Source organism: Palaemon carinicauda, chromosome 7 (assembly GCF_036898095.1).
Source record: "Palaemon carinicauda isolate YSFRI2023 chromosome 7, ASM3689809v2, whole genome shotgun sequence".
In the NCBI taxonomy this organism is placed as follows: Eukaryota; Metazoa; Arthropoda; class Malacostraca; order Decapoda; family Palaemonidae; genus Palaemon; species Palaemon carinicauda.
In genome coordinates this window covers 17638365-17656543 of record NC_090731.1, presented here as the reverse complement: position 1 = coordinate 17656543, position 18179 = coordinate 17638365, and the positions used below count along the sequence as shown (strand labels likewise).

Here is an 18179-nt window from a genome sequence, read left to right as displayed (position 1 = left end):
AAACCTTTCAGTTGTGTTCATCACTCTCCTCAGTAAATTTAATGAATATACACAGTAGTGCTCAGATGAATAATTTGGCAATTCTTGCGAATTAATGAGAACGGTATATGGTAACACAGGATCCTGTCCATACACTAAAAAGAAAGGCGTGTCCCTGAGTGAAGCATTATATGCAATGTTCAAAGCTAGCTCAGCTGTAGGAAGCATGGCGTGCTAATGAAGGGGGTCATTAGCCACTAAGTAACACAAAATTCGCACTATTTCCCTATTATGCGACTCTACTAAGCCATTTGCTGAAGGCCTATATGCGGTCACTGAAAAATGTTCAGTTTTCATCAAGTCCGTGACTGATTTCCCCACCTTATTTATAAACTTGAGACCATTATCACATATCAAAATTTTTGGGCAACCAAACCTAGTAATGAAAGAGCACAGCGCCTGGGCTAATGAATTTGCAGATTTATCCAACATTTCATAAGTATGAACGTATCGAGTAAATGCATCCACAAATACACATATATACTTATGTTGTGTTAACCCAGTAGGAAATGGTCCTACTACATCCATATGCACTCTATAGAATAGAATGGGGACTATCAGCCACTTTCTGGCTTCTGGTACAGTGTTTTAATGTTCTTTGAAACAGTTACAAGCAGGACAACCTTTTATATAATTTTCTATAGACTTTTTCATTCCTAACCAAAAGAAGGATTCACGTGCTCTCCTTAATGTTCTATCAATCCCTAAATGCCCTGCATACGGACTTACATGTACAATGTGGATGGCTCGTATAATTAAAGAGGGAGGAAGAACTACCCGTGCACAGAATTCCCCTCCCCTCTTCTCGTATGCACAAAATTCCCCTAAGCACAATATAAGACATCATTTTCTATAAAAATTTTCTCACGAGGCACATTCAGAAATGACGGATAACTCTCCGATTCCCCTTTAATCCCTGCTCGCACTCTTTCCATCCATTCCTCTTTTTTCTGTCCCTCTCAGACTTCTTTTATGTCCCAACCTCCCAAGTCAATCAAACCTGCATCATCAGGGCATTCATTCTGGACACCCTTGGTCATGTCCTCTGTCATCCTCATATATTCATCTCTCTCTCTCTCTCTCTCTCTGATTCGGCTCTCTTTCTCTCTCTCCCTCCCGAGTCGACTCTCTCTCTCTCTCTCTCTCTCTCTTTCTCTCTCTCTCTCTGTCTCTCTCTCCCCCGTATACTTTATGTGCATCCTGAGAACTCTCATCCCGTTCTCTATTTTCTCTATTATGATGGGGGTCTTCACTATTTTGATTACGTTCTTCGTTCCTCTTTTGTACCCTAGTTGTTACTCCTATTACAGTACTGCACTTCAAGAGAGAGCATCAGCTACCTTGTTACCCTTAGCTTCTATGTGGTGAAAACCCTTTATGTTAAACTCGAACAATCTCTCAATCCATCTCGCTTGACGAGAGGTCAAATCAATTTCATTATACAAATCACGTAAAGGGCGATGATCGCTTTGCAACTCAATCGACTGACCTATTAAAAAGAACCGATGCCTCTCTAGAGCCCAAAGAATAGCCAAAGCCTCTCGATCGAATGTACTATAATTCTTTTCTGCCCCTTTTAATGCCCGGGAAGCAAAGCAAATGGGTCTCTCTCTGCCTTTAACATCTCGTTGAGACACTACGCCAGCAATAGCTACGCTACTCGCATCTGTTGTCACTAAACACGGGCGATCAAATCTAGGATATGCGAGTAATTCATTACTAGTTAAGGCAGCTTTCAAATGGTTAAAGGCCCTTTCTTCTTCTTCTCCCCAATTTATTACGTTTTGCTTCTTTAAAGCATCTAAGGGTCTCGCTATCTCTCCAAAACCTCTTATGAATTTACGGTAATACCCAACGAGCCCAAGGAACCCAGCTACTTCCTTAGAGTTACGTGGTCTGGGGAAATCTGTAATAGCCGCTACTTTACTGGGGCAGGGTTGGATACCTTCTGGGGTATATATATATATATATATATATATATATATATATATATATATATATAAATCTGTGTGTGTAAAACATAACTCGCAGTTAATTCGGTTTCTCAAATTTTCCGTCGAAATCCTAATTGAGTCTCGTATCTTTTATCAGGCGTTGATAACATTAATTAACTTCGCTTGGGTTTTGTTCCTTCTGTGGCCATTCCGATTTAAGGACCATTTCATAATCTCCAATTTATTTCTTTGTAGCAAATGCTTTATTAATATGGCTTTCGTTTGATTATAAAGGTTGTCCTCGAAGATAGAAATTAAATTAGTTCCAGTATCAGTGTAGAATTTTGTTTAACTCGTGATTAAACCTTAGATAATGGTTTCATCATCATCATCATCATCATCATCTCCTCTTACGCCTATTGACGCATAGTGCCTCAAGAGGATTCATTGGCTAGATACATCAAAGGATAGCCAGTTCCTTGTGATGCGCAATGCCTATCTAACTAGGGCAAGTGACCCCTGCCTGTCCATACTAATTCCAGTAGGACCATCCGCCAAGGCATTATATGGTTTACGCCACATATTTTTGATGTCCCATTTAAGTGGTGCAGTGAGTTTCTCATTGAATTATATAACCACAATAACGACAATAACAGAAATGACCAAAGGAGACGTAACGTTACGCATATATATATATGTCTCAGTAAATGTTAATCCTTTATCTGATATTCGATAAAAAGATACGTTTCTTTCAAAGCTTATGAGATTAAAGTTACTTTTGTACAGAGAACCTAGAATAATTTTAAGAAATAATTGATTTGCTTGACCGGAAACAATGATATATGCATTTAATTCTTCCACTGATAATATTGAAAAATAAAAAACCGTGAATGTCAAACGTACCTTTAGGCTTTTTACAGTGCGATTATTGAACATCCTTGTATAATGTTCTCTAATTATTTTGTTAGCAGGATATTGCTGCAGGATAATAAAGAATTGAAAATGCAAGTAGAGAACATTTTGGTTTTGTGCTAAACTGTTTTATGACGATGAAGAAAGTGTGATGAAAAAATTTGCTTTCAGATAATTCAAATATGTTTTAGTTTGCTATCAAGACTTTTTAATTAAATAAAAGCTTAAGTTATTGTTCGTTACTTTATAACAAATATTCAGTCTATTTTTCAAGAGGTATTGATATGTAAAAGAGATCTCAAGTTTTCATGCGAGTATTGTAACTATTTTCACTGATATCATATTTCAATTGAAACACGATTAAGATGAATTGAATTTTAAAAGTTAAGAAACTTCTTTTATTCGTTCTCAACTCAAACTCAATTATACAATTAGCTTTTCTTTTTGTGTATTTGTATGGAAAGAAGTTAAGGTAGGTGTAACATCTTGACCTAAGCATAAAACTATTACCTACATATTTCTATATTTTCAATGACCTTAATATAATTACAAGGATTTACATACACACACATACATACATACACACACACACACACACACACATATATATATATATATATATATATATATATATATATATATATATACTTGTAATACATGCATATATATCTGTGTAATACATACATGTATATATATATATATATATATATATATATATATATATATATATATATATATATATATATATATATATTATATACATATGTAATACATACATATATATATATATATATATATATATATATATATATATATATATATACTGTATATGTGTGTGTTTGTGTGCATATATGATGTATACGTATACAGTATACGTGTGGCCTTGGCACTTTAGTAACATAATAGACACGAATTTGCGACCTCTAATCTAGTTCAAGTATCTCTCTCTCTCTCTCTCTCTCTCTCTCTCTCTCTCTCTCTCTCTCTCTCTCTCTCTCTCTCTCTCTCTCTCTCTCTCTTTTTTTTTCCTGGGACATCTGTCACCGCCATTCATATCCACCAATCTTTTCATCCCCAAAACACGGGTGGTCGGTCAAAACGACATTATATTTCCTCTTATGGTATTCCCCTTTTCTTATCAAACTCAGAGAACATCAGGATAATTTTCTGTAAGTCAGAGTTTTCATAGATAATGAATCTGACTTCGATGATTCAGGTTCAGTGGAAGAGGTGTTCTCTTCTCCTCCGTCTGCTGCTGCTGTTGCTGCTTTTCTTCTAAAGCAACGAAGAGCGGCCGAGCATCTCCTGGCTAACCTGAAGGGCAAAGGAAACCGTTTCTTTATAAGCTTTCGTTTGTTGCTGTTTGCCATGATGATGATGAATATGAAGAGGCCCTGAAGAGCGTTTAGGATATCGGTGGGTGCCCTGAAAATTGGAATAAAAAGAAGGATTAGCTTCAGACGAAAAGAATCTGTGATCAGTTAATGAACATATTTTAAACAAATGACTAAATTTGGAGAAATTGATTTGTAGTCTATTATGGTATTATTACCTAAACTTAAATGGTCCGGCTTTATTAATGTTATTATTTGAGAAACATTTCTAACTCTTACATTTGTAGATAGTAATCGTTTCTTAATTTTACCTGCAAATAAAACAGAAAGGCAGTAAAGCAGACTAAGAAGAAAAGGTAATAAAGATATTTGAAAGGTAGAAAGATTAATAAAGAGGAGATTGGTAATAGACTTCAGAAAAGGAAAACGAATAGTCTGAAGATTAGCTCTGTGGATTCTGTGACAGACGTTCATTGTATAATATAATATAATAAATATAATACAATATAATATAATGTGACTTTTATTTCTTATCATTTTATTTTTTTCTTATTTACTATAGGTGCTTTATGCATTGTTCGAATGCTAATTCAACATTCTTGTATTAGTAATTACACTTACTCACAGGGCAGACCTTTCGCAGGTAAATTTTATTATGAAATTTCATCTGTATCTTGATACCACAAAGAGATTTTGAAATTATATTCACTTGCGTTACGAAGTCTTATAATTATCTAAAAACAATAAGTAAAACTAAATGTCATTTCATACCAGATTTCCTCCGGAGGAATTATAGATGACAGGAACTCAGTGGCCCAACAGAACACAGAAATGGCAAAAAGCTTCAGCTTCTGGTGAAAACTGAAAAGGAGAACAGTGAAGATTAATTTTTTTGCAGCTTCTAGCTTTTCATTATATTGAAAACAAAAGAATTTGTCATGTAATATTCGGTAATATTTCGGTAGAGTCCCACCCAGCGCCATTACCGCTTGGCAGTACATAGAGGCTTGATGGTTTTTTTTTTTTTTTTTTTTTTTTCTCCGAGAGCGAAGCCAGCGCACGGCGGAGCGAAAACTATTAGACTCTATAGAAATATTACCGAAATCTGATGGCTGTTGTTTTGCTCGCAGGGAAGGGGGAAAAAAATCGAGCCAATCTGTGCTGAAGAGCGGTAATAGCGCTCGGTGAACTCTACCGAAATTTTACCAAATATATTTGCGCTGGGTGGGATTCTACCGAAATTTTACCAAATATACTCGTGCGCTGGGCGAGAGACAACCGAAATATTACCAACCATACTCATGATAAAATCCTTCATGTGTTTCTTACTCTTTGACGCAATCCACCATATCCCTGGATGATCTTCCGATGGCATTCAGTTCCTTCGTGGCCTCTTTCGAATTTCGAAGGATTTTCTTAGTGTCGATGAAGGTGAGGATGAGTAAGAGGGCGTTGCAAAAGAACAGCCCACCAATTGGACAGAAGAAGTAGACCAAACCACTGGCTTGTTCTAATGGACGAGAATGAACAAATTATTACTATTATTATTATTATTATTATTATTATTATTATTATTATTATTATTATTATTACAAGCTAGGATAAAAACATAATTTGAAAAGCGAGATTCTAAAACCCCAAGGGCTCCAGCAGGGAAAAATAGCCCAGTAAGAAAACAAGGTAATAAATAAACTACAAGGTAGGTAATGAATAATCAAAATAAGATGTAGTAAGAAAAGTAACCCCATTAGCTAAGGTATTTCATATATTAGCTATGAAAACTTTAGAAAACTCTTTTCTGTTTAGAGTTCAATCGGTTTCTTGTAAAAATCCCTTAATCTCCTTCTCTCTATTTCGAATAAATATCTAAAAATTTAAAAACCTAAAAATTTAAGAATTTAAAAATTTAAAATTTAAAAAATCTAAACATTTTAAAACCTAAAAATTTGAAAATTTGCCAAAATAAAAATCATAAAAATCATGGAAGAAACATTGCTACGAATTTACCGTTTTAAAACCAGATATATTGACATAAAGGACTGATATTACGGTTGCCAACCGTAAAAGATGAAAACAAAGTAGGGTAAAATAACGGTCGCCTCTATTTTACTGAAATAAGGCTGAAAACCGGATATTTTTACAGAGAATTTCCGATTGAAATTACGGTTTTTTTAACAGTGTAAATCATGGAAACTACTAATGCTAAGCTGTGATGTAATACTTTTATTGATTAATGAGCACCATGTCAAGTAATGGTACCCTTAAAACTCCTCATAAACGAGAGGATCCTTTATACTTTACTCAATTTTTTTTAATGAGGCGCATTTGCACTAACTTGCAGCGGTGCCCTTTTACTTCGGAAAAGTTTCCTGCTATCTGATTGGTTAGAATTATCTTGCCCAACCAATCAGTGATCAGGAAACTTTTCCGAGCTAAAAGGGCACCCATGCGAGTCGGTGCAAAACTGCGTCTCAAAAAATCTTGAAAACATTATATATATATATATATATATATATATATATATGTATATATATATATGTATATATATATATATATATAATTAATTAAAAGTGCTCTTAATCATTTTATCTACCATAATCTTATAATAAATATCTACCTCCTTAAATTTTAATACCATTATGCCATAATTAACAGCTTATGGAATGTAACTAGCTCTAGGGTTTTCAGTGCGAGTAACATTTCTTATATCCAAAATAAACATTGAACCACATTAAATTAATCGCATCTTTAATTTTGATAAACGTTTTCCTAGGATCTACGTATTCTGGGCTCAATTAGCAAAAATAAAAAAAGTTTGGAATATACTATTATATATGCACTATTATATATTATACTTATATATATGATGTATATATATTTACATACATACATACATATATATATACATATATATATATTATATATATATATATATATATATATATATATATGATGTATATATATTTACATACATATATATATATATATATATATATATATATATGTATATATATATGCATATATATGTATATACACACATATATATATATATACTGTATATATATATATATATATATATATATATATATATATATATATATATATATATATATATATACACAGTCGCGGCATAAATGATTTGCCGCTTGCATACACGGCAAATCATTAACGATCAAATTTGGTATATATGGTCTAAGTCGGTTAAAAAAAATCCTGAGCCGATAAATGACTAATTGGCATCTTAACCCTTCTACGCTCAGTGCGTGGGTGGATGCACAGTTCCGTTAGTATGTTATTGGTGCTGCTAGTGAAAGGATTGTCGAGTGTTCTCTGCATTCTTAAACCTGCTTTTCGACCGGTGCGCTTATTTTCAGTGTTGTGATCGCTATATATATCATGTCTATAGGTTATACATATATACATATATATATATATATATATATATATATATATATATATATATATATATATATACAGTATATATATATAAGTCTAATTTCAGTAAAAAAATAAAAAACAATCTGATTCTATTGCTGTTTTTTTTCTCATTGTTTTTTAATCATAATCAAAACTTACCTTTCATTTATTTATATTTTTGGACTGAAAAAAAGCACATTTCTTTATTAGCTAGATCAGGAATAAATCAAGTGTCCACATTGTAACATGTATCTTAGCAGTAAAACTTAGAAATCTAAAATAAACATGGAGGATGGACTCCTGATTGTAATAAGGAAATTATTCTTACCCTGAAACCAACACTTCTTGATTGCAATGTATGGCCTGATTTCGTCCCTGACTTCATGGGGGTTCACAAACTGCATCATGACGGTGACTGCACTAGAATAAAGAAATTATTTCATGAACATTTACTCTTTCTAAGAATGATTATTATTGTTATTAGACATTCCCTGTAAAAGCCTCTAAATTACACTATTTTCAGTACATGTCTTGTCAAAATGTTCACTTGGAGTACTTAATGGGTGAATCAAAATGTTGTTACACTGCTTGAACATTTGCCGGGGAGAACCTGAATTGGTGCGTCAAAATATTCACTTAAGTGCTTAAAAGGTGAACCAAAATGTTCATTTACACTGCTTGAACACTTCCCAGAGAGAAACTGAATGGTAGATGTGGTAATGTCCTGGCTTGGTGATTGCCAGACTGGGGTTTGAGTCCCGCTCAACCTTGTTAGTTCATTTGGTCGATGCAACCTCATCATCCTTGTGAACTAAGGATGTAGGGTTTGGGGCAGCCTATAGGTCTACCTGTTGAGTGTATATCCTTACGAGTGAAAAAGGAGAGTGACGCATAAGGTACTCTAGTATAGCTCATAGCAGATCCTGTTTCTATTAAGGATGCACCAAAATGTTCAGTTACACTTGCCGGAGGGAAACTGAACGGTAGAGAATACGATCCTTTTCAAATGTCGTATGGACTTAGGACGGATTAATGATTATAATTAATCTGATACAGAAAATTCCAAACCTTTTATTACTAAGAAAATTCCTCTTGACAAATCTTATTTTTTATAAGTTAAATTGACAATATTTATTGAAATTGATAAGTTTTAAGCAGATTTTTCGTTTTAATTAGTATGTTATTAAAACAAGCTGTAAGTTTATAATTAAAGAAACAATTTCATAATCATTCCAGTAAATTATCTATAATAAACTAATACGTTTAATATCAACAAATGATAGATTAAGAAAAATTACTTAAGCTATTATCAAATAAGGAGGCTATTGATTTATGAATATATATATATATATATATATATATATATATATATATATATATACAAGTACATAAAAAGAAAATTAAACTTGTAAAGTCTTCTAGAATTGCAAAATGTCTGAACTTCTACCCACAGTAAAAATTAAATATATTTAAAGAATAAGATTAATCTTCTGATAAGTACTGGTACAACATGAAGAAAATTTGATTAGTTAAGTCTTATACGATTACGAAAAGTCTGAAGTTATACCCACAGTCAAAATTAAATACATATGAAAACTTACCTTATACATAATGGTACTCCCCAACCATATAACATGAAGAAAATTTCTTGGTATTTCTTTGAAGTCTGGTACTTTGTGAGCTTCCTGCAAATAAAAAACCTCGCTTTAATAGATAGTATAGTATAGAAGATGGTACTTTGTAAGTTCCCTTCAAAGGATAGCTACTGTATATTGTAATGGATATTCTAATGAAGAAAATAGCGATTTGTAAGTTTCCTACAAAGGAAAACTGTTACTAATCATTATTATTATTAATTGCTAAGCTACAGCCCTAGTTAGAAAAGCAGGATGCTATAAGCCCAGGGGCTCCAACAGGAAAAATACCCCAGTGAAGAAAGGAAACAAGAAAAAATAAAATATTTTAAGAAAAGTGACATTAAAATAAATATCTCCAATATAAACTACAAAAACTTTATCAAAACAAGAGGGAGTGAAATAAGATAGAATAGTATGCCCGAGTGTACCCTCAAGCAAGAGAACTCTAACCCAAGACAGTGGAAGACCTTGGTACAGAGGCTATGACACTATCCAAGACTAGATTATCAAGAATAGTAAAACACTGTATCTTGAAATCAATCACGCTTCACCAACAAAAAACATCAAGTGTTGATTTTGGGAGGCCCTTAACCACCTAGTTGCAATATGGGAAAACCAAAAAATTCTTCAAGATATATAAGTTCAAAGAGGTTGCACTGTAACTTAGCTGCTAGGAACTGGGAAAGGAGCTAGAGTAGAAAGATGAAAAGCTAGTCCAGCTAGTGGCCGAAGGAACACTGCAGTATCCACGAAGATATAAAATCCAATGCTTCAAACTACTGGTAATTTGTGACTGATCAAATTGTTGTCTAAGACAGTTTGATATCTTTAGTTACTTAGAAAAATTACTTTACTCAAATTTTCAAAAAAGGTGTTACGATAGAAATCTTTATGTTGTTTTGATGTGCTTGATGAAAATAAAATCATTTTTTTAACGGTAGTTGTCTTAACAGCACCCTTTTGCCTCGTAAAACATGGAAAAAGGAATGATATAAATACTCCCTAACCACATAGTCATTTTGCAAGGTCAAGGTGATCACAGGACTCTGAAATATAGCACAATTTAATAGTTTAAACAGAATAGAGCAATGGCAGATATTCTATCAATTTCTGGGTTTGTTAATGACTTTCATTTCATATTTAAGTAGGAAAAATATGTTTTAATATCTGATTGCTTTATGGCAGTAGGGTCATCCACGATGGATTCATTGCCTTTAGCAATGAACTGATTTTCAAAGTGTGCAAAAATATCATCTAACTAAATTTCCTAAGTTTTATAAAAGGTGGCCATTACAAGTTATCGTACCATGGTATCCATTCTTAGTATTAGTACAAGTAAGGGAAACATTGAAAGTAAAACATTTTTCATTGCGATTAATTTATATAGACAACATACTGAACACATGAATGTTGTCTCCTTTTTGGATTCGAAATTGTTAAAAATAGAATAAGTTTGAAGACATCTTAGCGTATTGCAACACAAAAGAGACTTAGCAAATGGAGATATTATGCGTTGATTCTCTCAACAGTTTTAGGACAATGAAAAGGAATGTTAATGATAATTGAAAGAGATTGAGGTGGGTGGCAGAGTTTTAGAGATTATGAAAATAAATTAGATAACTTCATTTTTTAATTTTATCAGATAAAGAGCTATCATAATAAACAATCATCATAAATATAAATGTTTTCAATTCCCTCTCAGTCTTTGCTGTAGATATAAAGCTTGAAAAATTAATTAATGTTAATGAGATATGAAAATATGAAGAACAATTGTGCAGATTCGTGACTGAATAGAATTCATGACACCAAATAACATAAAAATTCCCATATTTTAGAACGTTTTCCCAGAATCTTTAATACCTTACCTGATTTTTCTCCAGACCTCAAAGCACATGATGTTTAGCCAAAAGAAAGCTGCCAGGAATCCAAACTGCGTGAAAATGGCTGCGGAAAACAATGATGTTATTCATTTTCAAAATTAAAAACAAATATAATTTTGGATCTTGTTTGTTCAATCCGATGGAGCCCCATTTTCCCCCAAACATTTATATATATAAATATATATATATACATATATATATATATATATATATATATATGTATATATATATATATATATATATATATATATATATATATATATATATATATATATCACCTGTCCTTGGCGTTTGTCGATTCATCACTAGGATAAAAGTACAGTAGATATGTGTTTCAGTAGATTCTATGAAACCTGGGTGAAGTACATAAGTCTACCGCAAAAACCGCTATGTATGTAAGTGAGGGTGAACCAGGTAATTATGATAAAAGTTATTATGGTAACTAAAGAGTCTGATTACAATTTGAAACAACTTTGAAATTATAAAGACAGAAACTAATAGTAAATAGAAAAGGTTATTTTAGCTAAAAACATTTGTAAGATCGTCCAATAGGCATCAGGAGTAGGAGCCGAAAATACATCTTGAATCTCGCCTTAAACCCAATCCCTCACCCTTCTGGCAGTATTGGGGGGGGGGGGGCATTTCCTCCATGCTATACTATTTAGGAAAAAGGCATAGTATAATAAGTTATTGATATCTAAACTTAAAAAAAAAATCCCTCAAAATCTATATTGATTAAAAAGAAGAAATCTTACCTAGACTGAAGCAGGAAGCAAAATGGTGAACGAGGTCATTATTGAAGCAATTCACAGTAAAACTCATACTATAAGCAATGAAGAGGGACAGAACATGGCATAGCTGATGTGTGCCACCGTTCGCCTTAAGCTTAGGGACTAGTTGGTAACAAATTATGCATAATGTCAGAAAGAAGAGAGAGATGACTTTACAAGTCAGGAATACAGGAAGGCGTACGCTCTTCCACGAGAGAGGTTCAGCTCCGCAGAAGTAAACACTCGTTCTCCGATGTTCTTCTCGGAAGTTTACGTCCACACAATATTCAAAAGAAGAGTAATTTCTATAATTAATGGACAGTTGCCCCTCACTGTCTATGCTGATTTCCTTGTCGTACTTTGTGGGACGCTTGCAGGCTGGAGGAGGACCCGTTACAATAGTGTACGAGCATGAATGACCTACATCAAGAGGACTGAATGTGGAGTTGGAATCAGGCGAGCATTTTCTTTTACTGCTGTCATATGAGGACCCATCATCACAGCATCTACGCATACACGGGCCATCTCCACAGGCCTTGTCATGTCTCTCCTTGCAAGACATGTAGCAAAAGCTTACAAAGTATTGCACGGTGCCATCACTCTCCTCGATGCCATCAGTGCAGTAATCAGGACAGAAGTAAGTTTTATCATAAGTGCAAACCTCATTAGGTTTCCAGGTGAGTGATAAACCATTGGCTAACAATAGCAAATGTGTGCCATTATTACCAAGAGGAACTGTTACCATGGGATCAGACTGGCATTTTAAATCGAGATGATAGTTCTGTATATTTGTCCATTCAACAGGCTCTGTGGAATGAGGCTTACTAAAAACTGGAGGTTTTAGTACACTTGGAGTCTTAGCAGTTTGACAAACACCATCTTTCATGGCTTTTCCAAAGGAACAGCACCTGGGAACAGACGGTATAGGAATACATGCTCTAAGCGTCCATGTCAGGTAATGTTGGTTATCCAGGTGGTGAGTGACACAGTACTTGGAAATGCGTTGCCCCTCCAGTTCACCAGCATCCTTTAGAAGGACAACATCACCCTTATCAAGTCTGAGATGAAACTGTCCTCTGCTGAAGTTCCGGGTTAGGTAGTAGGTTGGGTCGCAGTTCACGTTCTCTGTTTTTACCTTGTAGTTCTTCACATCTTCCTGTTAAAAGGAAAAACATATGAACAATGACAACTAAAATTTGCTAAATTAAATCAAATCAAAATCCGAAATGGGTTAATTAACTTCCTTCTGAGTTATTACGAAACACAGACTGAGATCCATCTTCGTAATAAATTCTAATATATATTTTCAATGAAAAAAAAGGTTTGAGGGTGTCAGCTGGTCTGGTGTAATTCAAAATTTTTGTAATAGAAAAAAAATTACAACAAAGTAAAAATGAAAGTAAGGATTTGTGCATAGAATAGCCAAGACGAAAATACTACATTACTTCATGGTTATTTCTTTCTCTTTCTTGCAACATTTATGAAATATAGCCAACATTTTCCAAATACTTAATGTTTAAAACGTGTCTTTAAAAAGCATCAAATATTCTTTTCAAGTGTATGCTTTTAAGTACTCTTATTACTTTAAAAATCTAAATTTTTGCCTCTATTCTTCCATTTCCTTATCTTACAACTGACTAGAATGGCTTAGAAATACAAGGATCTATGTGTTCCTTAAGAAAGTTGGAAAATTTTGTCTAAAACTGCTACGCCCTTTCAATTCATAAGCTTTAGCAGTAATGAAAGCCCTTCAAAGACAGGGAACAGATGAATCTTGTTAGAACACTTAAAGACCGAAATTAAAAGAAGGATAAGCAAGGAATGAAGAGTTTTTGGCAAACAATATGAGATTATGAAAAGTAAAATACCACATTATCTAAAACGATCCATGAATTAAATCTGTCAAGACTCAGTATCATCTGATTAAATACTTTTCTTTTTAGAGAAAGTGGCATTTTACATTACATAATCTCATTTCATTTACCAAAAGCTTATCCTACTTTTAACTTTGGTGTTATGTCCCGGGAAAACACTTACTGTCTGTCCTAACTATGTAAATTCATTAACAATCTCTAGAGGTTAGTCCATAACCCTTATGTGGTATCTCTGCATTTTCCTTGAATATTATCTTCGCTTTACTCATATTCATTTTAAGTCCTATATTTCTGCGTTCTCCATTCAAATCTTTTATCACCTTTTGCAATTACTCCCGTAATTCACTAAACACAATTATCTCATCTGCAAATCTCAAGTTGTTAAGGTATTCCTCATTAATATTAATTCTTACATTTTCCCAATCTAAATTTTTAAAAACTTCTAGGCATGCTATTAATGATTTGGGAGAGATGGGGTCTCCCTTTCTAACTCCTTTCTTACTAGGAATTTTCTCACTATCTTTAAGTAGTTTTAAGATTGCTGTACTTCGTGTATAGGTATCTTCAAGTATTCTAACATAAGATTCGTCTATTGCTTGTCTTTGAAAGGTTTTCGTTACTGCTGAAGTTTTAACAGAAATGCCATACACAAATGCCATACATAGTGGTTTGTAAAACTGTTTTGATTTTTCCATTAGCTGGTGGATTAAAGTCTAGCCCTTTGAGATACTACCGCTAGAGAGTTATGGGGTCCTTTGACTGGTCAGACAGTACTACAGTGGATCCTTCTCTCTGGTTGCGGTTCTTTCCCTTTGCCTACACTTACACCGAATAGTCTGGCCTATTCTTTACAGATTCTCCTCTGTCCTCATACACTTGAGAACACTGAGATTACCAAACAATTCTTCGTCACCTAAAGGGTTAACTACTGCACTGCAATTGTTCAGTGGCTACTTTCCTCTTGGTAAGGTTAGAAGAGACTCTTTAGCTATGGTAAGCAGCTTTTCTAGGAGAAGGACACTCCAAAATCAAACCATTGCTCTCTAGTCTTGGGTACTGCCATAGCCTCCGTACCATGGTCTTCCACTGTTTTGGGTTAGAGTTCTCTTGCTTGGGGGTACACTTGGGCACACTATTCTATCTAATTTCTCTTCCTCTCGTCTTGTTAAAGTTTTTATAGTTTATATAGGAAATATTTATTTTACTGTTGTTACTGTTCTTAAAATACTTTATTTTTCCTTGTTTCCTTTCCTCACTGGGCTATTTTTCCTGTTGTGGCCCCTGGGTTTATAGCATCCTTCTTTTCCAACTAGGGTTGCAGCTTAGCAATTAATAATAGTAATAATAATAATGATAATAATAATAATAATAATAATAATAATAATAATAATAATAGCTGTTTTTCTATAGGCATGATATGATACTTGTAAATATTTGATATATTACAGAAAGTAAACTAAATGGGAACTAATTTTCCAGGTCTTTTGTGTCTCCCTTTTTGTAAATTGGTATAATAAAGTTTTTCCAAGCTGTAGGTGTAGAGCATTCTTCCAGACATTTTCTGTAAAGCTCAGCGAGTTTTAATACTATGAAATATCCATCATCTATTGTTAAGTCAATTGTTAGGCCACATTTTCTTACTGCCCTGACTCTGTTCATGTCTTTTAATGCTTTCTTTACTTCTCCTACTGTACATTTGGTACTGGCTCCCATGTTTCATTATTCCTATCGACAATTATTTCTTATATCATTATGGTATAGCATAGCACAGAAAATCCTCTGCAATTTTTATCACTCCATATCTACTGCTGATAATATTTTCATTTGATTCTTCCTTTCTTTAGTGTGTCTTCAATTGATCTGAATGTGTTTCCGGATATCTTGGGTTTTTAGTTTTTTTTTAATCGATTTGGATATTTCTGCCAAATCTGTTTCACCTTTCTGGGATTTTACCCTCATTTCCAATCTTTTGTTTTTTTTTAAGTTTATGTCTTTCCCGGTACTTTAGAATCTTTTCCACTTATCTCTTGTACTGATTCTAATTAAAATTTTGTTAAATTACTGTTAATCTCTTTCTTATTTGCTTCCATTTCATCATATAGCTGGGAGTACACACACACATAAATGTATATATATATATATATATATATATATATATATATATATATATATATATATATATATATATATATATATATATATAATATATATATATATATATGTATATATATATTTATATACACACACACACACATATATATATATATATATATATATATATATATATATATATATGTATATATGTATATATATTGTAGATGTGTGTGTACGTTTGTGTAATAACGTGTGTTTGTTTGTACGTGTGTGCATGCATGGCAGCCTCCTGAATTCATATCTAAATCTATGAATACTTGTTACTTTTCAAATTGATTGAACAAACTATACTAGTCGGATAATTTTGGAAAAGAAAAAATCTTCGACCGCTAAGGATTTAGAAATGATTCAATAGACGAATGATAACTTACCAGTTTTGAAAAATATTTGTTATATTTCACTGGAACGACAACTCCCTCATGCGGTTGGCATTCCCCGTCGGCCAAGACTTCCGTACCTTGGCACTGGCATTTCACAATGGTTCCTTGTGTCGATTTTCCTCCTACCGGGGCAGGGCAGACGGTGCCTGGTTCTCCCGAGGGTCTTTCTGAGGACACATTGTCATCGACGTCCCCGGAGGACGTCGTTGAAACAAACGTTTGTAATTCAACTGTGTTATTTCTCGCCGTGTCTCCATCCTCGGATGAGATCGATTCCTCAATCCCACCTACATCGGAAAAGGAGTCGTCGATCCTGGGGTCGCTGGTCGTCGTCGTAGAGACCTCGGTCGTAGTCGTTATGTCGTCAGCATTAGCTTTCTTGGTCGTCAAGTTCTCTGGCCTGAAGGTACTGGCCGAGAGGCTGAGCTGATCTTCGGAGGCTGAGCGGATCGGAGATACGAAGGTCTGCATTAACATAGCTAACGCCACAAGCCTCCTCGCATTTACACCTTTGTTTAACATGTCTAATTGCTCTGTTAGAAAATAGCTACTAAATTACTGTCTTTTTAAAATGAAAACACTTCACAATATCTAAACTCTCATATTTAATAACTGGTCACAAAGCACAGTACCTCAGTACACAGTACAAAAGCCTTATCATCACTAAGCACAAAGCTTTGCAGGATTCCCATATCCTCGGCGCTTTCTTGTGGGTGGAGCCAAGGAAAACCGATGTGGCAAACATAGCAACAACTCCGTCTCTCTTTCGTCTTGGCAGAAGGGTCAGAAAGGAAAGGCTGGAAAAAAGAAGAAGAAGAAAAGAACAGTTTCTACCAAAAAAATTTCGTTGTTAGTCAATGCGAAAACAGGAAACATCAGTCATTGCCTCCGGTGTACAATCGTCTAAAATTAGCGCGTGCTGTTTGTTTTGAAGGTTACCATACCCTCTTACAGGCTGCTTTAGCTCAAGAGGCTGTAGCCTGCACCTTCAGTGCAGGTTTTTCTATTGCCTGCCAGCCTTTGTAAGTTACCCTTGACTATTTCTTATCATTTTGCCATATCATGGTTGTCAATAAGCCCAACCCTTTATTCAGTCATTTTAAAACACTGTAATAATGTTTACAGTCGCTACAGTATTTTGAAATTCCGTTTCTGGCTTACAGTTTACGGAAGCTTACTTATTATTATTATTATTATTATTATTAATATTATTATTATTATTAAGCTACAACCCTAACTGGAAAAGCAGGATGCTATAAGCCCAAGGGCTTTAACAGGGAAAATAGCCCACTGAGTAGGAGAAACTAGGAAAAATAAAATATTTTAAGAACAGTAACATTGAATTAAATACCTCCTATATAAACTATGAAAACATTAACAAAACAAGAGGAAGAGAAATAAGATAGAATGGTGTGCCCGAGTGTACCCTCAAGCAAGAGAACTCTAACAACGATAACTAAAGTAATAATGACAATGATAGAATAACGCCAGTTATCATGATAATGATTTAGAGAGACTTCAGAATAGAATTAATTAGTTTCGCAAAAGATGAAATATAGAAAAACACGAAGTTACAAATTTATTTGTAAAACATAAGAATATTTGACAACAGAAAATACTGGGTAACAGCAGGACTATTGAAAAAAAAAAAAGAAAGAAAGAAAAAAAAACAGGAACATTATCATAACAGAATTCTAGCAACCATCAAAATGAAATTTTCTTAGAAGCATTCTCAGAAAGAGGAATATTTAATAATTTTCTTTTTATGAGCAGATTAATAATAATAATTAAGGATCTTCGGTTTAGTCCCGTAAAGAATGTATCGGTGAAAGATAAGGTTTATCGGCA

The 18179-nt window shown here is 33.8% G+C and overlaps 1 protein-coding gene across 1 annotated transcript; it reads right to left on the bottom strand.

Annotated features, from left to right (window-relative positions):
- Positions 1 to 3724: 3724 nt before the first annotated feature.
- On the bottom strand, positions 3725 to 16958 carry LOC137643498 (probable G-protein coupled receptor Mth-like 1). Its single transcript, XM_068376263.1, has 8 exons — positions 16323 to 16958; positions 11909 to 13079; positions 11139 to 11217; positions 9238 to 9321; positions 7965 to 8056; positions 5549 to 5729; positions 4991 to 5080; positions 3725 to 4310 (listed from the first exon to the last, which is right to left on the bottom strand). The coding sequence occupies exons 1-8, from the start codon at positions 16851 to 16853 to the stop codon at positions 4040 to 4042; spliced, it is 2499 nt and encodes an 832-aa protein (XP_068232364.1). The 5' UTR covers positions 16854 to 16958; the 3' UTR covers positions 3725 to 4039.
- Positions 16959 to 18179: the final 1221 nt, after the last annotated feature.